A 23,999-nucleotide genomic window follows, 5' to 3' on the forward strand; every position below is an offset into this window, starting at 1 on the left:
ACTAGCGGAGTGACGGTGTCCTGCCCCCCTTCTCCCGCTCTCTGCCGACCGCCCGGGCAAAGTCGCTACGCCGGGAGGCTTCCTCCCTCGGTGTGGTGAGGAGAGTCTTGGCAGGGAGTACGGTCCCGGCGGTGGCCAACCTGGTCCCCGGGGCTTTTTGAGATCCGCAGGCCTGTGATCCCCGGCCTTGCGTTGCTACTGGGCCTCACTCTACTGTGCTGTTAAGGAGAGTGCTGGAGGCGGTCGCGGAGCGTTAACAGAAGGACTCTGCCGATTTTGGGCCTCACCGACTGCTTGGGGTCCAGTACGGAGTTGGAGATTGCGGGGAGTCCAAGCCGGAGCGAGGCCTGCTGGAGTGGAGGAGCTGGCGCTTTCAACCGAGGCCTGGTGGCGGAGCGGATTGGGTGACTGCACGGACTCTTCCCCACCGCCCCTAACTTGCCCTGCTGCGACAACCGGGGCCGCCTGGCACATAAGGAGGCCTACTGTGGGGACTGCTTCGCTCTCCCACTGTGACTGCTGGTGAAGGTTGCGGGGCGGCGTTGGGCCCGTCCTGAGAGAGCTACCGCATGGGCATTGATAGCGAGGCCGGTGTGGCGCACCTGCATTAGGAGTCGCTGGGAGGTGGCGGTTTATTGGGGTGCCGGAATCGCCACCTGGAGATAGGGGGACGCCACATCCCCATGAGAAGGGCTACGATGTCAAACGCATCCCGCAGCAAGGGGAAGCCTGGGAAAGATGGTGCGGCAAAATCTACGCGGCAGCCGGCATCCCCTGGAACCAGTGCGTCACCCAAGAAGTCGGATGATGAGGCCCCAGCGACTAAGGCCTTTATGACAGAGCTCTTTGCCTCCATTAAGGAAGACATTTCGGAACTACTCGCCCAGCTTGCTTCGGACCTCCGTGAGTTGCGGAGAGACGTTGATGGAATCGGGGAGCGGGTGGCTACACTGGAGGACCGCGATTTAAGTACGGCGAACGATATCCACCAGCTACAACAAGACATTATTCGGCTCACGGAGCAAAACCTGGACCTCCAATCTCACACGGAGGACCTGGAGAACCGTTCCCGCAGGAACAACATCCGCATCCACGCGGTGCCGTGGGACGGAGAAGCAGGGGATCTGCGGGGTTATGTCCAGGCCCTTTTCTTGCAGGTGTTGGACGACGCTGACGTCCAGGAAATCAGAATGGACAGGGTGCATAGAGTTGGGCTTCCGAGGAGAGTGGGGCCACCCCCGGACATACTAGTTTGTGTTCATGATTTCCAACTAAAAGAACGCATTTTACGGAAGGCACGGACCATCACTTCCCTGCAATTTCGGGAACACAAGCCGCAGCTCTATCAGGACCTGGCAGCTTCGACCCTCCAGAAAAGGCGGGAGTTCCGTCCAGTGACGGCCTTCCTTCGGGCACGTGGCATAACCTACTCGTGGGGCCACCCATTCCGCATCATCTTTCGATGGGAGAACAGACTAGCACAGATTCGCTCTCTCCAGGTGGCGAAGGATCTCCTGGGTTTGGACGACGCGACCCCCTCGCAAGCAGCAGGCGGCTCGCTGCCGCGGAGACGCCGGCGCTCCTCATGGCAGAGGGTAGGCCCGGATTTGGACACCAGACGGCCTGACCGTTCGGCTAGCTTGCTGGAGAGGGGAGATGCGGTGGCCTCGGTGGCTTCAGCGATTTTGGCGTCCTCCCAGCAAAGCTCAGGAGCTGCCTGATCTTTCGGCCGCCAGCTGGTAGGTGCCGGAGGGGCGCATGAATTCAGGTACTGTGGGTTTGATTGTACTTTTGGAGAAGACACCCCGGTCCGTGGTTGCAGGCAAGGTAGGAAAGGTCCAAGGATTCCAAGGCTTAAACAGCGCTTTGATAAGCTGCTTTTGTAGGTGAATGGAGACACACTCGAAGCTCTGGACCTCTTGGGCTTCATATAGAAATGCAAGTTTGAAAAGTGGAGAGTGTGTACTCCATGAGGGATCACAAATATGCTTGTCAGGATTAATATCCGTTCTTTCAAGTCGTCATACAGAGGACAAAACTATTTCAGGTTGCAGTGTAACATCTTTATTGTTTTTTAGTAGAACATGGACAGCCGACACGTGTTTCGCCCCCTCTTGGCGAATTGCGCCGGGGCTTTCTCAAGGCTGTAAAGAAAGATGAATGGATTGTTTAGAAATGTGATGAGATAGCAGTTGACCCCAAGAGAGAAAAAAGTCACCTAAAGTGGAAAGTTAATTTAATATTTTGTGATGTCTCAGCATCAAGGCATTATCTAAACCGTGAAATGACAGTGTGTCGTGCCTCAAGCCACGTAATTATAGATTTCATATATCCTTATAGCGAGTCCAAACAAACAACAAAAAGTGCAACAAAAAGTGCAAACCATAAAAAGATGAATCAATTGATTTTAAAGAACAGTACGGAGAAGTGCGCTTTAAACAGTGTCTCGATGTTCGATATTCTTTTAGCAACCCAGATAGTGACCAAAGGTACCAGACCAAGATAATGTAGTAAGACAAGACAAAAGAGTAACAGCATAATAGACAATATGTAGTAATCATACCTATTTTCACATATATAGCGTATATTATTACTGTTTCCAATTTTGGCAATATCCAAGATACAGGGAGTTCAATACTCGAGGAGCAAAAGTTCTTCTGTGAGTTCTAATAAAAGAATTTTTATACAAAATGCTTGAAACCAAATGTTATGCCATGGCACAGCATACAGATCATACAATATTTCACATTGCGTTTCATTAAAAAACATGCATGTAGATAAAAAAATGTAGGTATGTCCAACTGATCCACTGGGCTACCTCGACGGGACAGCGAGAAGCGGCAACTAGACCGCCCTCACTCTTCAAGGCCTTTCTCTAACGAACTTCCACGATGAAGGGAACGATTTCCTTTTTATATAAACTCTTGCTTCGTACAGCGATCTCTCCCCGTCCACGTTACATGGACCACTGGGAGGGCCTTCTGGGTAGGGACATAACGGAAGGAGAATGGAAAGGTCTCTGGCGTGACATTAGGACTCATAATCATTCGGTGGATTTACGAGATGCCCACATTAAAACTATGTTCGACTGGTACCTGTACCCCACAAAATTGCATTGCATCTTCCCGGCGTCTTCGGACCGCTGTTGGAGGGGCTGTGGCCTGTTAGGAGATTTTAGCCACATCTGGTGGGATTGTCCGGTTATACGGGCCTTCTGGACCGAGATTTTGTCACATATCAAAGAAATATTGGGATACCCGATCCCGGACTCCTTGGCCTTTATCATCTTGGGCTTGCGAGACCCGCTATTGGAGCACCAAACGAAGGCAGACAAACAGATTTTGTGGCTCTGTTTGGGAGCGGCTAAGCTTACATTGGCTGCGGCCTGGAAGAAACCGACGGCCCCGGCTCTGGCTTTGTGGCACGCGAAGCTATGGAGGTTGATGAGCATGGAGAGAATGGCGGACATCTTCCTGGGCAACTTTAAGAACTTTATGTTCCGGTGGGGACCATTGGTCCGCTTTTTATCGCGAGGTCTGCCATCTGCAGTCTGCCCCTCAGCCCTGCGAGCCCTTCATCTTTTCCAGATTTAAGTAGGTTGAGTGATAGTGAGACTGTGAAATGAGAGTGTGTTGGCGCCAACACCTTCGGGGGAGGGGGAGTTCGGGGAGGCGGGTTGGAGGGGAGTTGGGGGGGGGGGTTCTGTATTTGTTGCGGCACTGCATAGCTGCGGGGAGATTTTGCTTATCCTGGGGGCTCTCGAGACCCGTGAACTTGTTAAATTGACGTTCTCCTTGGAGAAGGACTACTGCTGGCTTCCCTTGCATCCAGGACAGAATGATTGTTGGAGAACATCATAGCAGATGCATCTGTCTGAGACTCTCCCCAAATCCTGAATATGTGATATTGCAACATTGCCGCCTGTCTTCTCTCTCTTTTTCTCTCTCGGTGTTTCCTTCTTTCTATTAACTATGCAATAAATAAAAATTTTACAGAAAAAATACAAAACGTCTGTAAAAGAGACTACCGTTGGTAAGTGTGGCAGAGCTACTAGAGTAAAATACAAGGCCAAATTGAAAAGACTTCCTGAGAGACTTGCCATTTTCCCCAAAAATCACAACCTTGATCTGGACCACTAAGCACCATGTTTGCACAGAATTTTCTTTCCAATATGACACCTAATAATTCTTCATACTGAATTTTAAATGTAGGTATATTCAGCATTGTGGGAAGAGTAGCTTCCCTTCATCACTATCAGGAGTGACCACATCACATTAATGTCCACTATAAGTAAGTAACAGTAAGCGTTGTCAGCTTCAACAATGTTATTACCAATATGAACAAGGCAAGTGAATTAGCCTTTCAAAATACTAACCTCATTATTTTGCTAATTAATTATTAGGCCTTTAGCAGCACACTAAGAGGACAGTGCGTCTGAGTGTCATCCATTTAAACAAACACAATATATAAGGTATTCTTTGAGTACCTTTGGTGCAACTGAAGGACTGGATCTAAGAAAGATGGCAAATTAATGGTACAATTAAAATGGCAATTCTTGTATAATGAACTGATTTAAAATACATAGGATTATGCAATACATGTATAAAAACCAGTATCAGATTCCTTTAAAATTGGTGTATTGTAACGCGCCCATTCACTGCTTATATAAGGGATAAAGTACCTTCTGTCGTACATTATAAGGATATTGCAATCCACCGAGAATTTCCATAACCATATAGAGGAACAAGGTTAAAGGACTAATTCCTTTATATGGTTATGAAACTACGAGGTGACTTATAATATTGTTATCATGTACACCAGGGGGTACTTTATCCCATATACTATGCTGACATCAGTTTTCCCCCAAGCCACTTAAAACCTTGGTGCATAGCTCTTTCATATGAAAGAGCGAGCATGTTGGCAAACTTGAATAAAAACCTCTAGTCCAAAATTAAACACATGAAAAATGGGTTAGATATTTGTTGAAACATAATAGAAACCGTTTATTACAAATCTGTTTAACACCTTCAGTGCTCTCGTCGGCCAACAGGAGCACTCCCTCCCTGGTGCTGCGCACGACCGTTGGCCATCGCAGCCCCATCCACCCATTAGAACGCCCGCACCGAGCCGGAATTGATGCAGCGGTTAAGGCGTTAAAAGCAAAAAAAGCTGCAGTATCTCAGCAACTGTAGAAACATGCAGAAATATTCTAGATTTTTTTCCATCAAAGAGGTGCAAATCCAAGCTTGACATTATTAGTAATTAAAACAAAACAGAAGAAAGAAAAGCAACTTCTGTGTGTTGCTTCAAACCGCTGCTTTAACTATATCATGTGATATGACCTGCCTTTCACCTCGGTGCTGGCTCTGGCAGCAAGTATTGTGATGTCAGAACTCGAAAGTAATAACTTATAATAGTTGAGTTCTAAGGTCTTTATAACCGGCGACTGAGTGCGTCACTAGTCGGCGATTATAAAGAAATAAGACACTGGCTTTTATATGGCGAGGACAGATTCCCATGTATTGTGACGAAACTACATCAGAACTCAACTGTTGTAACTTAGTACAACTGTATTAAGTTCTGACGTCACAATGTCAGCAGCCAGAAGCTGAGGGAAAAGGCAGGTAAGGTCACAGACCATAATTAAAGACAACTGTTTAAATAACGAAAAACAAAACACTGCTTTTCTTTCTTGGAAAGCGTGGTATGGGGAGCTTTAAAAAAAAAAAAGCATTTGTTTGTCAAGTTGACAAACAAATGTGTTTTATTTGTTAAAGCTACCCAGGCCGCGCTTTCACTTTAATAGCAGCAACGCATCTTTCTTTAGACGAGCCCAGTCTAAAGAAAGTGGCGCAGCCGCCATAAGAGTGAAATCGCGGAATGGGGCGCTTTAAAAAAAAAAAAAACCGTCCCAAAAGAAATAAAGACCTCCAGTGTAAGGGAACTGTAGTTGGCCAGTTCTCCTGGTTAAAGACATAAGTGATGTATCGGGAGCACCGGACAGCAAGTAGCCAGGAAATAAGATAAGAGCAATGAATTTATGAACCAATGGTAAGTAGCAGGTGTAATTACACTCTGTTTTGCAGACACCACATGCGTGCTGATGCTCAACCTACAAATAATCTAATTCTGGTTTCCATTAAACCTAGCCTAATGGGGACAACCAGATTCCATCAAAATGATGCTAAAATACCAAATCTTACATACCATTACCTTTAAAAGTCAACATCTTTCTTTCAAGAATGAACAAAACACTTTGAAAGTTACTTTGGGAAAACAAATGCCCCAAAATGTCCTACGGAACCTAACAAAATGCAACAAAGAGGAAGATTTAATTTTCCTGGTGTTCAACATCAACACGCCATTAGATTATCACAGGGCTTCCAATGGCAAAAGTTCCCTTTATTTCTTTTATAGTCTTACCTGTTCAGTTCTCGGCTGTGGTGAAAGTGATCGCTGCTGCTGAGGCGATACTGTTCTTGTCCGTGGTGACGCTGCTGCTGAGAGCGCTTCCACAGTACTTGTTGAGGTTGCCTTGGGTGTACCGCAGGCCTCTCAAAGTGGTTCATATTTTCACAGTCCACTGTAAGTAGAAATGAGGAATAACATTAAAAAAACATTAACTATCACCTGCAGTAAATAGTTCTACAGAAGTTCATCTAAATATTTACAAAGGTGTACATTGATTTTCGTGTAAATAAAACCGAAAAAATCTACAAATTTATTTCCAGTCATGCGATCATTCACTGAGTTACACAAATGCTGAGGCACAAAAAGAAGTCCAATACAGTGCAGCTGGCTTTTAGCGAATCAAGTAGATGAGAAGTCCATAAAACAGTCTTGATTTTTCTTTATGTATCCTTTATTCCAAATCAAGTACGATTTTCATATCATCCGAAAAAGGCAGCAGACACGTGTTTCGTCCAAAAGGACTTTATGAAGGTTGAATACGAAAGTGGACCATTATATAATTAAGAGTTCTCTGTCCATGTAAAACGCGTACCACCTGCGTTGAAGGTGTGACACCTGTAGTATAGAGAGTCAAAGATATCGTCTCTCACTACACTTCAGTACACGGTTGGAGGTCTTGATAAACCGGCAAAGGTAGGCAGTCTCGTCGCACGTGGTCCTGAAGTAAACGTTTAAAAGATGCATAAAGAAAAATCAAAACTGTTTTATGGACTGCTTCTCTACTTTAGTGGCTAATAGCCAGCTGCACTGTATTGAACTTCTTTTTGTGCCTCGGCATTTGTGTAACTCATTGTTAAACCTCAAGAGGGATGTTCCATCTTGGGTGGTGATTCAGCCTCCTAAGAGCAGAGGGAGACTATATGCTTGGAGAGCAGTTTACTCACATCTAGAGAAATTACTTTCCGACGGACGAAAGGGGTGGGTGTACATGTGTAAAATGGCATTTCTGCTTTGTTTCTTTTTTGTGTATTGATTCTGCGATCATTCACTATTGCTAGCTAGGACTGCTGCACTAGAAATATTCCCTCAAACATACACACAATGACACAACAGAGGATGATTATTTCTACAACGTCTTCTCGATTTTTTTTTAAAACGTGTTTAATTATAGTTATTGCACTCTGTGTGCAGCGCTGTAAATATCAACTCTCTATTAATTTCAAATGACTGACATTCACGTTATCTCATCTGATGTTGGAAGGATGAAATGTTGAGTCCGCTCAAGGCACCATTCCAACCGGCAAACTGCAGCCCAGGCTCATTTCAGCAGTCAGCCCTTTACATAATGAGCTAAATAATCTCAAACAGGCGTTCATTTTGTTAGTAGGCAAAAATATCTGGCACTCACTTTAATTGTTACCAAATTTAAATTAATGACAGCAGCAACCTAACAAGAAACCACAATATACACATATAATTTCCAAACTTAACGGCCATTCTGCAAATTGCAGATTGGCTCTTAAAAATAACATGGATGCGACAGATTAATAATGCTTCGGTCTTCCGACATACTTCAGGTAAAAATGAAGTGAGCCAAATCTGACAGACGTCACTGAAATACTCTTGTGAGCTACCCCACATATATTGTGATATCTACTCTAAATCTCCTTTTAACAGGGCACAAATGTTAACAATATGAAATGGCCGTAGTTTCGTAATGTGCACTGCTCTCCGCGCATCCCTTAAATAGCTTTCCAGACGTGGAGGTTCTGTGTACAATTCTTTGAGTCGAAACTCTGCATCGTCGTCGTCAGTGCGATGGCGATCTTTTCAGTTATTCTTAGGATGCTTAAACGAGAAGCGACTGAACTTTCCACAAAAACATCTTGCTTAATTGGCAACGCCTTAATAAACTGGCAACAAAGCCTTCGCAGCACTCTAAGTTTGCTGCGTTCGGAGCAAACGTGTTTTCTTTTAAAGAAAAAAAGTTAGACATTTTAAGACTACCTTTTATTAGTACTCACCCAATGAAGTTTTTTCTTTCTCATGGACATTGTCAGCCACTCGCCCAAACTGTAACTTTGCGTGAGGAAAACATTATGTCATTCTTCAGCCTACTCCGACTGAGCAGCACAGAAGGCATTTATGAAAACAGGCCTTCCTTCCTGCTGAAATCCCTGCCTGTGTGTCACTGGCAGACACGCCTAGTTTTTATGAAGAGGCGCCGTCCAGCCACAGTACCATGCAAAACACTTGCATAGCTGCCGAACGAGGGCTGGTTCTAAAAATAACAGCAACTCCCAGCCTCAGGAACTGGACATGGGACGTTTGGTTTCAGTATGCCTACTCGGTCTTCTGCTGGCTAAGAGCTGGTTTCAAACTCTGTGTTTAATATGCACACTGGGCTTTTTAAAAATACGGGCAAAATGTACAATACACCAGGACAGAACCACAACATCTGTTCCTGGTGTTCAAATGTCATCAGCTATGTAAAGCTTCTGAGTTGAAGTAAGTCTGCCTTTAAAGTCAATGGTATTATAGAACTCAACTTTCATGTATTGATTAAAATTGTGTTGCATTTCATAGTGCAATACATGTAATAATTTCCTACAATGATAACCGTTTTACAACTGAATGCCAGCTATATTTTAATGCCTAAATTTTCAATTTTAACTATTATGCTGATGAGGACTACAGGTAATAAAACACAAAATCAACACAAAATTAATTTTAACAGTTCTAACTTCAGACTTTATGGAAGAATAAAAACAGTCTATATACCTGTGGATTTAAGTGACAGTATATGCACCTGCTTAATATCACTAGGGAGCACATTATGACTGTGAAACTTAAACCAAAATCTCACTGTACCTTAACTACTAAAATGAGCCCTTATCTGGCCAAACTTGTTAAAACATATGTTGAATGCTCTGAACACTAAATGCAGCTGTGGCCACAACTCCTCCTCCTAGCCCACAACTAGTAGTACAGGACAGAAGGCAAACGCATGAACAGCTTGATTCTGCAGCTTTAGAGCACTCATTCAAACCTCTTCCTAGGCAGAAGCTTGAGGCAGAGTAGCATGGAGCACACAGCAAACAATGTGTTCACTACCTTAGAAGTGACGAATACGAAATGTCCCACAAGATTCTAGGTTATGGCTGGAGGGGATAACACTGCTATCTTTCTTCACCTCATTTTAAACCCAAACAAAAACAACTGCACTTCTCAATATCCACTGCGAAAATAGTAGTACAACCAACAAGCAATTAAGAGTCCTTGATGGTGAATGTCACCCAGTTTCACTAACCCTTCTCCCTCTTCGTTTGCTGCTCGAAATAAAGATAAGTGGTCTTCCCCTTTGGTTGTGCTATTTTGCTATTGCTCGTGCCCTCGCCATGCTAATTTTTCTCATCAATAATTTTATAGCAAATGTTGCACTGAAATTATCAATGATGTCATAGAAGATGTAATGAGAGTGTATTATGTGGGGCAGTTAGCAGTGCATGTCAAGGGCACGAGTTATAGTTGCCTTAGGATACAACTTATAGTTACTTGAGATAACTAACTAGAACTGCTGAATGTATTGTTTTTGTGTGTGTGTAAAATCTGAACACAAATAGAACGTCATAGTTACCATTATTTTTTCAGTGAATTTCTACTTTTTTGTTTTTTTTACGAAAAGTAATATGACTGGCATACGTTAAGCCACGCCCAGACAAGCCCTGCACCTAACCCCCCACATGCAGCCAATCCCACACCGTGAAGTGGGGGAGGGGGGCCTGGGGGTTTGGACACAAGGACTGGTCTGAGGTTTGTCCCTGTGGCCACTCACTCAAAGGCAGTCAACCTGCGAGCCCCATCACCTGAGTGGCTTTTGGCTCCAGGGACCCCATTTCCGAGGCCTGGCACACTTTGTAGTGGGGGGAGGGCTTGGGCTACCCTCCCTGGGCCACTTTTTGCCTCGAGGGCTCCATCCACCAGGGCCTTCCATTATATATGGTGGAGGGGGGAACCCTGATTTCATAAGCTTCTATTATTGGCCGGGGGAAGGAGGAGTGCTGATAATAGGGGGCAACTGGAAATTGGTTACAGATCGGGAATTAGAAAAGAACGGTTACAAATATTGGGTGAGAGAGACACTATCCAGATAGAGGTCACAATGGATGAAGGATCTCGGTCTCAGACATAGGGTAGGCTCAAAACCCCACTCAAACATATCACTTGTATTGTTTATCTGCACACATACTTTATGCATAAATAGATATGGTATTGCTGGACCACATATTCTAAAATATGAAAAGGAGAAGAATAGGGTCATATCCATCTAAGAGCAGTCACTTTAAAAATGTATTATAAAATGATGATTCAATTAGGGAAGCACAAGCAAGCCTGAAACCTGAATGACGCTTCGCTTCGCGACCGGGTAGCGATGCCAGGAATTGGAGATAATGTCAACTATCTAAAATTCATCAATACCGCTGACACTACTATTGGCACAACCTGGGATGGTTGAAAGACAGTAGTGATAGAGAGTATCAGAGAGCAGCAGACTGTACACCATTAGGGAAGCTGTTAAAGCTAACTCCTAGGTGGTGGGTGGCAGAAAATAAGGGGGGGACTGAAGCCAGAAGAAAACGACCTCTAAAATTTTTGCAAAGACTGTGCTGCAACATACTGAGCCTGTATAGAGACATATCCTGTGCACACGCTAATGAAATAAGTGTTCCTGACATCAGGACTCGACAAATAGGAGAAAATGATCCCTTGAGGTTGAAAAGAATGGTCAAACACAATGGTTCATGAAGGTGAAGAATATTTATAAGTCAATTGTTGGTCAGTACAAATAATAATAGCCAGCCGACACGTGTTTCGTCACACCGTGAAGGAGATGTGACTCATCAGGGCTGATAATGCTGGCAAGTGTTCAAAAGCGTGGTGCCGCGGACGACGAACGCTTCCCGCATGTACTTACATGTGTGTTTTCTCCTTAACTAGGTCCCTGTTGTGAATCTTGGATGCACCCATCCTTATTCACGATCTCGCAACCAGGAGCATGGTACATATTGCCTTTTCCCTTCAATGTACACACGTGGCCGGCATTTCATTCCGAACTGCCACCACGCTTTTGAACACTTGCAAGCATTATCAGCCCTGATGAGTCACATCTCCTTCACGGTGTGACGGAACACGTGTTGGCTGGCTATTCTTATTTGTACTGACCAACAATTGAATTATAAATCTTCTTCACCTTCATGAACCTTTGTGTTTGACCTTCTTTTCAACCTCAAGGGATTTTTTGCTCCTATTTGTCGAGTCCTGACGTCAGGACCACTTATTTCATTAGCGTGTGCACAGGATATGTCTCCCTTCTGTTTGGTATAGGCCTTCCTACACCAGTGCAGGGGTTGTTTGCCTACTGGGTTTGTTTTCCCCATACCTGTTCTGCACCTGGTGTATTTTACACAAACAGACCTACTCAGTGATCACACAGCCTTGAGTGCCACTTCTTTCTGTTCTTTCAATTCAAACCCAAACTCTTTTTTCATACTGAGCCTGTATAACTACTTCAGGATACGCAAGTCAATTAAAGCAAAATACTCCTTCGTTAAGTTATGGCAGCAATTCAATGAGAGAGGCCACAAAGAAGGAATGTTGTTGGGGTTTAGGCTGAGGGACAAGTAGTTGTAAAACGAAATGGTTACTTACCAGTGGGAGTAGTTTTGCCGCTTAAAGTGTTTTCTGGATTCACATGCTGTGCATCATTCCGCCACCTAGTGGTTGAGTCACATCATTCCCCCATCTATTGGTTGGGTCCGGAATGGTCTTTTTTTTTTTTTCTCTTCTTTTGGTCGCTGTCGACCATCATTTGGTGTCAGGTATGTCCCCTGTATGACGTCAGACTGCATCCTGGAGGTCGACGTGCGCGGTGGCTATCTTCGGATTCTTTTTTCCGCCGTTGGGCCTGGAAGCAAGACGGGAAGCTCCTAAGAAAAGTTTGTTTTTCCCATAAAAAACTTCAAGAAAAGAAGATAGTCATCGATAAGATCAACGAGTAGAGACCGATCATCGATGCAGTCGTAGACAGAAACACAGCGGCCCAGATTTTTACTACACGAGAGGACCACCCCAGGTCACAAATGGCGAGGTAGGGGCCATTGATAAGACCCCCCTTTAAATTCTGCCCTAAGTGCTATCACAAATGCACACAGAGGGATCCACACACCGTGTGCAACCTCTGCCTACCCAAGGATCACCAGGATAAAGACTGAGGCCTGTGCAGCGTTCCTGCCGAAGACTCTAAGGACACGCCAAAATCAGACACAGGCCCAATACGCCACGATGTCGATGCCAATAAAGAAACCTTTCATGAGCGAGATTGATTACACGAGCGACAGAGGAGCACGCAGCTCCTGTGGAATCCACACATGCAGGATCGAACGTCAAAGTTATAGAAAAGGACGCCGAAAAAAGATGCACCGAAAATAGGGGGAATGAGTCGAAGAAAAAGATGGACAAGGTAAGAACCAACGATCCATTAGAAAGAAGGGCCACGAACCAAAAACAGCAAAGGCAGCCCGACGCCGAACAAAAACGCGATCAAAGGTCAGCCGTGACCGAAAGAAACCCACGGCACCCACCCAAGGGTTGCCGAAGAGGGGAAGTCGCACAAGGTTCCTAGGCCAAGGGTCGACAACACCGAACCCGCTAGAAAAGGCATCAACGCTTACGCTGAGAAACACAGGGAGATCACATACAGGTTCAGACTTATATCAACAACTCTTTACAGTTTATCCCTCTATCCCCCCCACTGGCCTGAACAGATTGCAGAATACTTAAAAGTAAGCTAACCCAGACATACTAACAGCAGAGATAGGAACTTGCCAACCCACAGCACATTAAGATACCAAAGGCCTTGGTCGCCCAATAAGTATACACTACAATTTTAGAAAGCGTTTTGGCCTGGGACATTGGATTTGAAGGGGACTCTCTACAACACCTTTGCCTTGACAGTAAGGACAACTCCTACCAAGACAGAAGCAAAAATTTCAAGCTCAAGCCAAAAACAAATGAGTTGTACATACCTACTTCGCTCCTCAATAGAAACAAACATTTATGCTATCATACTAGCAAACTGATAGAGTGCTGTGCAACCAAAGTTGATAAATCCAGACCAGCCAAGGTTTGTAGAGGGTCGTGGAGTGAGAGACAGCACCAAGAAAGTGTCTCATTTGATAGCTGCACCCGCTTTCTAAGCCCTATATCTTGAGCGATCATCACAATGTGTCAGGATCAACCAAGGGATATGGGGCATAAGCTAGGTCTAGAACAGATTAAACGTACTCATTTTGCAAATGTTGTCATGCCATTAAATGAACTAGATCACTTCAGCAATATATTCAGATACAAGATATATATGGCAAAATGCAAGGCCCTTAACCTTAAAGCATCCTGCAGTATTATGTAGCCTACATAGTGACATGATATTTACTTAGGTCATTAGACTGATCAGATATTTGGGGAAAAACATCACTATTCACAGCAGATACCTTTTTGCTGCTCAATATCCACCACTGTTCTACCTAAGCAAAGATGATGGCATGGTATACACCTCTCAAAGCTAACTTGTATAGCATTGAAAAATAGCTGGTTCTGCCGGCAGCACTGTTCCACTTACAAGCTCCGACTGTACGAGTCCAAAGAGCAACATGTACCAATGTAGTCAAGCGACTGAGACAAACACCTGATAGCTAGTCCGCATTGCAGAAATTCGTATTAGTGATGGAAGAGCTTCCAGGACAGATGGTAGAGGGAACTAAGCATTGCACTCTCAGAATGAGAAGATAGTATAAGGCTTATGAGTACAGGGGCTAAAAATGTCACTTTTATTGAAGCTAGCTTCGAACTTCTATATTGATTGGCACTGCACTCTCTTGAGGCTACACACCTTTGATGCACACCAGTCTCGCAATTGCTGGAGAGAGCACAGTGAAAGGGAAATAGTGATGCACACTATATGGCATAGCCTGAAGATAAATTTTGGGGCAGCCGCCCATAGGAGAGTTTTTCAGATTGCAAGGCTGAGATCCCAGGCCTGCCCTGTGAGTGCACTCTTGTAGCAGGTGGTAAAGATAGACTGGGGACAACCAGAGAGGCATGTACACTAATCAAGCTGCTATGACTGACGGCAAAGCAAACAGTAGTAGCACAATGAAAGTAGTAGAACACCAGATATTTCTGTAGCGATACCAGAGGTTATAGCATATGCTGGGGATAGAAAAAAAATCTTACACAGAGCAGGAATGGAGTTGGAGATCACAAAAACATGGTTGTCACTCTAGAAATCTTTGCCAGGGATGCTGGCCCACTTACATGGCCAAAGACAGAGACCTTTACAGATTTTGTCATAAGGAGGAACATTGTCTAAGACTTGTAGGTGAGGTTTTCTACAACATCCCCAGGTCAGATACTCAAAAGCTAGGACATCGTGACACCTATTTAGAGAAGGAGCAATTTTGGGTTTTAGGGAAGAGTGGCCTTCAAGTTTCGAAGTTGTACAAGTATACATTGTAGGAGCCTTAAAAATTGGATAGGGTTGGATCTCCATTTCTAAAGGCAGTGTATACTTTGTAACATATACAGACTGTTCAACGCATTTTGCTTTCAAATCTGTCACACTACATAAATGACTGTAAAGAATGTTATCTCTGGGATGGTGGGCAACAGACAGTACTCAGATTGTTTGCATCTACCCTCTTTGGCGATATATAATTAGGAACAGCTCACACAGCCCACGGGTTGCCTTTGGAGCCTCTGCAGAATAACTGTTCTCCTCAACTTCCATCTTAGGGCCACTGCCCTCTTGGAACTCTGTCTGGAGATCCCTCCCCTCAGAGTGATCTGCTAGTGTTGCTACCCAGCGTGCTTCCTCGCAAGAAAACAGGGCTTCCTCAAAATACAGACTTGGGGATCTCTTCACAGCCAGTGCCTTTCCTTGCAAAACCCCTTCAGCTCCTTCATCGTATAGATATCTAGGTGCCAGAAGGAAAATGCTACTTACCCAGTATGCATCTGTTCTTGGCATGTAGAGCTGTAGATTCACATGCTTTGCATAGCCTGCCATCTAGTGTTGGGTCCGGATGTTTGCACTTTTTTTTGTTCAAAGAAGTCTTTTCCAGTCACAAGGTAGGCGATTCCTCCTTTCGGTGATTGTGCGCATGGGCAGCAGCTCCATTGTTAGATTGTTTGCAGCAGAAGGTTATCATGGAGTTAGTAAGAGAAGTCCATGTATATATGCATCTAAGTAAGAGGTATAGGTACCAAAGGAGGAGGGTGGGAGCATGTGAATCTACAGCTCTACGTGCCAAGAACAGATGCATACAAGGTAAGTAGCATTTTCCGTTTGAGGCATGTGAGCTTTGCTTTGCATAGTCTATACAGCAGTTATTTCGCAAGCGGTGGCTAACATGCAGCTGTTGCAGTCAGAAATAGTGTACGTAAAACTGCTTGGCCCACACAAGCTTTATGTATTGCTAACACATCTACACAATAGTGTTTTGTGAATGTGTGAGGTGCAGACAATGTTGCAGCTTTGCAGATGTCATCTATGGGTATATTCCCTAGGAATGCCATAGAAGGCCCTTATTTGCGCATGGAGTGTGGTCTAGGGGGAATCGTTAATGTTAGTTTTGCTTTTGCATAGCATGTCTGAATGCACTTGATTATCCACATTGCAATACCCGATTTTGATATAGGATTGCATTTATGTGGTGGACCAAACGTCACAAATACTTGTTTTGTCTTACGGAAAGGTTTTGTCCTTTCTACATAGTAAAGTAGTGCTCTTTTCACATCTAAAGTGTGCAAAGCACGTTCTGCCACAGATTCTGATTGAGAGAAAATCACAGGCAACTCAACAGACTGGTTTATATGAAAGGCAGAAATAACCTTTGGTAGGAAGTTAGGGTTGGTCCGAAGAACCACTTTGTTTTGTTGTTCGTGTAAAAGTGGTTCTTCTGTGGTTAGTGCCTGAACTTGCCAACTTTACCTACTGTCCTACGTGATGTGATAGCTATGAGGAAAGCTACCTTCCAAGTGAGAAATTACAGTTCACAACTATGCAATGGCTCAAAAGGTGGACCCCATCAGTCTGGTAAGGACAATGTTGAGATTTCACACTGGAGCAGGTGGAAGTCTTGCAGGAAAGATTCTTTTAAGTCCCTCCATAACTGCTTTAATGACAGGCACTTTAAAGAGAGTCTGTTCTGTATTTATGTATGCAGCTATTTCAGCAAGATGCAAGCGCATGGATGTGTATGCTAAATTGCAAAGCTGCAGATGTAATAGATAGAAAATTATGTTTTGAACTGAAGCATCCAGCAGGTTGCTTTGATTGTTATTGCAGTATATCACGAACCACTTCCACTTTGCTGCATAGCATGCTCTTGTGGTAGGACATCCAGTCTCTTTGATGATGTTCATGCAGTCTGGTGGGAGATGAAGGTAGCCAAAGTCTAAGATTTCAGGTGCCAGATCGCAAGATTGAGATAACTGGATCTAGATTTCTCATCTATCCATGGCTCTGTGTGAGGACATTCAGTGTAAGATATAGTTTTTGGTGAGGAACTACTGAGCTCCAAAAGGGTTGTGAACTAGGGTTGCCAGGCCCATGTGGGAACAACTAGGATTAATGTCAGGGACGCTTGTCTGAGCTTCTGAACCACTCATGGAATGAGTGGGAGAGGCGGAAAAGCATAGGCAAATATTCCTGGCCAATTCATCCATAGCGCATTGCCTTTGGACAATAGGTGCGGATGCCTGGATGCAAAGCTTGGGCATTTTGCGTTTAGGTTTGTGGCGAACAGATCTATGTCTTGAAATCCCCACATTTGAAAGAATGGTAGGAGAACTTGAGGATAGAGTTCTCATTCATGAATCTGTTGTCTTTGAAGACTGAGCAGATCTGCAATCTGATTGTTTACTCCTGGAAGATTTTCTGCAAGCAGATCCATTTTGTGACATATAGCCCATCTCCCGATGGTCTGTTCTAGTTGTGACACCTGGAGAGTGTAAGCCCCCCCCCCCTGTTTTTGTATGTAGTACATTGCTGTCACGTTGTCTGTACGGATCAGGACAGCTTTGCCTACTAGATGGACTTTGATCGCTGAAAAAAATTGCAAGCAGCTCTAGATGATTTATGCAGAGCAGCTTCTGTTGCAGGCTCCACATGCCCTGAATTGTATGTGTCTGGAGATAAGCTCCCCAACCAGTGATCAATGCTTCTGCTGTTAGCACTATCTGTGGAACCGGGACAATGAAGGGCCGCCCTATTTTAAGGTTTTGTGTATTCCGCCACTGCAGAGAGCGATAGGTGTGGCCGTCCACCAATACTAAATCTATAACATACATTGAGAGCCTGGCTCCACTGACATGCTAAGCATTCCTGAAGGGGACGAATTTGAAGTCTTGTGTAAGGGACTGTTAGGATGCAAGACGCCATCACCCCTAGTAACTGCATTTAGATTCGAGCTGACAATGTGTTTTGAGGCTGAAACTGACAGAGTAGAGTCTGCATGTTGCGGATTCTGGTTTGATTGGGGTAGGCAAAAGCCTTTTGTGTATCTATTGTGGCTCTGTGTCTTGGATGGTTGGAGATGGGACTTGGACAGATTTACTGTGAATCCAAGATCGAGGAGCAACTGCACTGTTTAGTGAATGTGACGTAGACACCTCTTATGCCAGCTGGCTTTTATGAGCCAGTTGTACAAATACGGGAAGACGCAAATTTGTTGTCTTTGTAGATGAGCTACAACTACTGCCAGACATTTGGTGAAAACCCTGGGTGGGGTAGTTACTCCGAATGGGAGCACCTTGAACTCATAATGCAGTGGACAGAAAGTTGCCTTGTTGAAGGAGCAGGAGCACTTGGAGTGTGACCATGTGAAAGTGATAAAACTGAATGTATAGATTTAGTTCTCCGAGGTCTAGTATAGGCCTGAGAGATCCGTCTTCTTGGGGATTAAGAAGTACAGGGAGTATACCCCAGCTACTTGATATTTTAATGGGACTGGTTCTATAGCTTCTTTTTCTAACACAGAGAGAAAACCTCTTGCTTTAGAAGGGTGAGATGTTCTTGTGACATTGAGTGTGATCTTGGAAGAATGTTTGGAGGCGTGTCTGTAAGGTCCAGGCAGTAAGCATATTGGATTATTTGTAGAACCCATTTGTTGGAGGTGATTGTGTTCCAGACAGGGAGAAATTGGGAGACACATTACCCGACAGGAGTGGAATGATTGAGGGGTAGTGGAAGGAAGTCACTGCTTGTTATGTGAGGGGGAAGTGTGTGTGGAGTTGCCTCTGCCACTTCCCTTACTATTGTTTCCTCTAAAACATCCTCTAAAACAGCCTATTGATGAGAGAGATTGTTGCCCTTGTAAGAGGAGGAGGGATTTTCTGAGGAAATATTCTTGGAGCAGCCCCTGTAAAAGGAGTGAAGAAAGGAACCTCCATGGACTTTGCGACCTCAGTATCTTTTTTAATTTTTTTCAGCGAGGTTTCAACTGCTGGACCAAACAGGGTTCTTTGTCAAATGGCTGGTTGAGAATATTGGCCTGCACCTCCGGTTTAAAACCTGAAATTCTTAACCAAGCATGTCTGCTCAGCGGTACAGTGGAGTTTACTGCGCTCGCTGCTGTATCTACTGCGTTTAGGGCGTACTTGAGTGATTATTCGGTGATTGGTTTGCCATCCTCAATAAGATCATTAGCCTTGGATTTAGGTTCATCTGGCATAAAAGTAATGAGTTTTTGTAACTCATCATAATTAGCCCTATCACATCTGACTAACAGCCTGAGCATTAACAATACGCTAATGATTAGCCGCTTGTGATGTTACCCTTTTGCCAGAGCCAGCAACTAACCTGGACTCCTTATCAGGAGGAGGGGCCTCACCTGTGGTCTGTTAATTAGCTCTCTTGCGAGTATTGGAAACCACAACAGAGTCTAAGGGCAGGTGACCCCCTGATGTAGGCAGGGTCAGTAGGTGCAGGTTTATATTTTTTCTCAACCCTAAGTGTGATGATTCTTGCCCTTACAGGATCTTTAAAAACCTCATCGGAATGTTTAAGCATCCCCTTAAGCATTGGCAGAGTATGGGAAGTTATTTTAGAGGAACTTAGGGTCTTGAATAAGAAATCCTCCTCTAAAGCCTCATCATGCAGTTACACCCTATAATAATGAGCAGCCCTGTTAAGTAGCTCAATGTATCCTATATTGTCGTCGGGCGGTAAGTGTCTAGACGGATATAAGTCAGTGTCATTATCAGAGTGTGGGTCAGTGTCCTAGTCCTCCCATGGGTCAACATCCTGTGACCTATCCTCATACCCATCCCCTTCATCCTGTGGGTCAGTTGATAGTGGAGGTGGTGAATTTGTGGATGTGATGAGTGGGTTGGGATCAGGGGGCGAAAGTGGTGGAATATAAGTTGGTGAAGGGTTAATACCCACATTGTTCCTCTTCAAGGGAATGTGGTACTCGTCCTGTTGGTCCATCTTCCTTTTTTGAGGCAATTGGACATGGATATGTCCAGTGTCTGGGTTTATAACCAGCTTTTACTGTTTCAGTTCCAAAGGTGGACCGTCGGACTGAGGCTCTTTAGGTGGTGTCTTTTTGTCTTTGCTCGCCGTTTTCAGCGTCGAAAGTTTCGGCTCCGAAGATTTAGTCTTTGTCAAAGGTGGGATGTGGACCACGATATGCTTTGATTTCGACGCAGAGGATTTCGGCGCCAGCGTGGGTCCGACTCGAGCCGGACGGCTTCCCCTTGTATCACGGCGCTAAGCCCTGGGGCGAGGCACTGAAACTCTTTCTCGGTGCTGACCTTGGCCCACAGGCAGGGGAAGTACAGGAGCCTTTTTGGTTTTGTGTTGTTGGGGCAAGGGGGCTTCTATACGCATGGTACGCTGAACTTGTGTAACTTGCTCCTCTTCTTCATGTAGGAGTCGGTCTCGGACACCGAGATGTGTTCTGCTTCCTCTGCTCCTTGAGCTTATAGTTTTTCTCGATCTGAATCTTTGCTGAAGATGTCCTGTACGGAGCTGCCTTGATGTTGCACCTCGTGACGTTGAGCCCGACAGTCACAAAGTGTCTTCTTTGATCAAAACAATCGGCACATGTCACAGTCTTTCTCGTCATGTCCCAGGGTTAGACAGAGGTTGCACACTTCGTGAAGGTCAGTGCACAGAAACTTGGCGCAACACCCTTCACAGAGTTTAAATGGAGTACGTTCCATCTACTGCTAGCGCGCCCGGCGCGGCTAGGTGCAATGGCCCTTCGCAAGTTTTCCGATCAATGGTCTGAGTCGAAACGATACGCGGAGAATGGGAAACTCGATCGAGAAACAATACAGTCAAGGGTAGTGGATTGCATGTCGAAGGGAACCAGAGAAACGTGACGAACTGGAGCGCAGCAATTCACATCCGAACCCGATGGCGGGAAAAAAACAATCTAACGATGGAGCCGATGCACATGCGCACTATCACCGAAAGGAGAAGTCACCTACCTCGTGACTGGAAAAGACTTCTTCAAACAAAAACAAAGTGCAATCATCCAGATCCAAGACTAGACAGCAGGCTATGCAAAGCATGTGATCTACAGTTCACATGCCTCAAACATTAATTTCCATTCTGTCAAGGCTTCACAGGTGCAAGTACCACACAGAGTTCCAAGTTGATCAAAATGAAGCAAGATTACATTTTGGAAAAATGAACAAAGGAGCGAAAAGGGGAAAAACAGTGCAAGAACGGTTAACAACTCCAGGCACCTGAAAACATGAGGAGTATTTCTGGACATGTAAACTAAACAAAGAATGATGCACAATGTAAAGGTTTTGGGGAGTCCATAAGTAAGTCTACTTAGCTGATTTGCTATTTCAAATAAGAAAAAACAGAATGGCTCTAATAAAAATCCTTCTAGCCTGAAACTGGAAAACTACAGGAGGTAAATACAATAAATATAATTAAGCAGCACACCTTAGACTCCACCCCAACAGGTCACAGAAATGCCCTTCTGCATCTACACGTGACCTGATATTTACTGAATAGCATAACTTTAACATGTGAACATTTAAACACATTAATGAAATGCATTCACTGTAGAGACTAGAGGTTTATAAAAGTTGGCACTAATGTTTAGTTTACCATGAAAATACATTCTGTAGTCACGTTTGCATTTGCATTTTAAGTCACCATTCATATGTTTTGAAAGTTACCTTTGAAAGTGTAATCATGTATAATTTTATTTGCACATTGCATTTCTTTATGAGTTACATGTGCTAAAGTATAACCGTGAATTTGAATTGCATATTTAAATGCTTATTAAAGTTAGCCTGACTAAAGGCCTTCATTTTGAAATCTATTTTGCTCTGACAATTATGTATTTTCCTTTGCAGGTGCATTTTTAAGGTTTCATTAGCTAGAGAAAAGGAGTATTATTGTCTGTACTAGTTTCTTGATAGTAAGGCGTGAGAAGAGACATATTTGCAAGAAACGTGAAGACCTAATGAGTAGAGGCAGTCAGAACCAATAAATCATGTACGTCAGGACCAATGAGTTTGTCATTTCAAATCCCAATATACCCGTAGTTTAGAGGACTACGACACGGCTGAGCTTTCATATTCTTATTTCCGAAGTACGGATTTTAACGAGTCCGGTGTCAGCCTTGCTCTGGGAGCTGTAATGGGAGGTAAAGCACCAGGCCCGAAGGAATCCTAGCGGACACATTCCTTTTCAATAAAACTAAATGGAGTCTGTATATCATGATTCTAGCAAATGTAATCGCTAAGGGTGCTCCAGTGCCGGCCTCATGGACAGGGGCGGAGGTAATCCCTGTTTTTAACAAGCATTGGAAATGCAATAGGTCTCGCCTTTGTTTAAGTTAAAGCCATTTGCTTTGCTAATGGTATTGTATTTTAGCTATGTATCTAGGGGAATTCCATGAATAATTACACCTTTTAGAATTTCGAAGAGATTTTATCATATTTTTATGTGCTGTCTGTTGCACGATTTACATGCTAAACTTTTTCATGGTTGGGTTCATGCACGGGCTAAGTAAGACCCTTGACTGAGCTCTGGCTCTACTCGCCCTGTTAATTTGTTGGCTTCCCCACCTTTAGCATGTAGTAGAGTGGTTTTTAAACGTTTGGCTTATGTAGAACCCTACTACTTCTCTATTTGAAGCTATGACTTGCATCTCCAAAAATAAATAGCCAAAGAAATACATTTACGTCAAACAAATACACCAATTATTAAACATTCATTTAATTCTCCAACAAATTACACAAACATCTAAATTTCCATTGTGGTGTTTAGGTTGCAGATTTTCAAAGGTTGGTTTAAAAGATAAGCAACATGCTAGACTTAAGCATATCATTTTGTCTTTTTTATTTCAATTGATTTTTATTTTCGTTAGTGCAAGCTAGAGTTTCAATTGAAGCCAATTGTATATATCACTCTATGCAATTGTGCAGTTCTTACAAATTAAGCTTAGGGTATTAACTTCATATTTATCCTCCACATTCAAATTCCTTACATTTACCTAGCATTTAAAACCTGTTTAATTTTACATTTAGCTGTTTATGTTGATGTGCTTTATTAATCTGATCTTTATTTTCCTAAACAGTAGAAGACTTCCTGAAAGGGGGTCCGTGGACCACAGGTTACGCATTAGGTTAACACTTAGCCTGTATTTCCCCGGCACCACCGGTAAATGAGCTACTGGGGGGCAATGCCAGTAATTTTAAAATGCTGGCTATGGGAATTGCGTTGTTTTTTTGTGTCAGTAGAATACCTTCGCTGCCCTGCCGTTAACGGGGCAGCTGATGAGACAAACAATGAATAGTCACTGTCCCAGCTCTTCGATTTTGTGAAAGGCGCCGTGCTTCAGACTGACTTAACAAGCAAGCTGCTTGAAGACATCATTTGGCAAGTAAGCAGCTTGTGTGAGTTGCCTCAAAAAGTTAACATTTAGACCATATTGTTCCCTCGGAGCATGTGCATTGTGCCATTGTCTACCGCCTGAACCCCACTCGCCAGAATTTACCAATGGTTATTTCACCTATTGTGCCCTATCACTCCAGCCCTTACAGGGGTGAACTAATTAAATGCTAGCAAAAACTGCACATAATATCTAAGAAAATTCACATTTTATAGTAGTTTGGACATGGATAATTAAATGATGCTACCTTTAACTTTCAGTTACCAATTGTATTCTTTATTCCTGTGAGTAGCGCTTTAAAAATTACGGAAAATATTTTTCCAAGCGGGAACATACACAAGGAGAATTCGTTTTTTTTCCTAGCGGTTCCTACCTCTGATTACATCTTAACTCCTTATTTTTATTTCACTAACTTTAAGTGTTTATGTGAGGAGATGGAATCTAATCTATACTGTGCCCTCCACAACATGAGTGATATCACCTCCGTCTAACCTATTTTTGAATGTTTTCACCAAAAGCAGTGTTGATTGTATAGCATAGTGGGAAATAGATATTTTGATAGTTACGGCTCGATTATTTTCCCAACTATGTGACAACTCT

At 43.8% G+C, this 23,999-nt stretch overlaps 1 protein-coding gene across 10 annotated transcripts in view; it reads right to left on the reverse strand.

The window, feature by feature from the left end:
- Window positions 1–23,999, reverse strand: part of CCSER2 (coiled-coil serine rich protein 2) — a 649,443-nt gene that overhangs the window by 262,693 nt on the left and 362,751 nt on the right. For all 10 annotated transcript variants that reach the window (XM_086922031.1, XM_086922035.1, XM_086922037.1 and 7 more), the window contains one exon: window positions 6,424–6,583. In XM_086922031.1, coding sequence (XP_086778157.1) covers window positions 6,424–6,583 — 160 coding nt within the window. The remainder of the gene's footprint in view (window positions 1–6,423; window positions 6,584–23,999) is intronic.

The sequence above is a fragment of the Lissotriton vulgaris genome, chromosome 5 (assembly GCF_964263255.1).
Source record: "Lissotriton vulgaris chromosome 5, aLisVul1.2, whole genome shotgun sequence".
Classification (NCBI taxonomy): Eukaryota; Metazoa; Chordata; class Amphibia; order Caudata; family Salamandridae; genus Lissotriton; species Lissotriton vulgaris.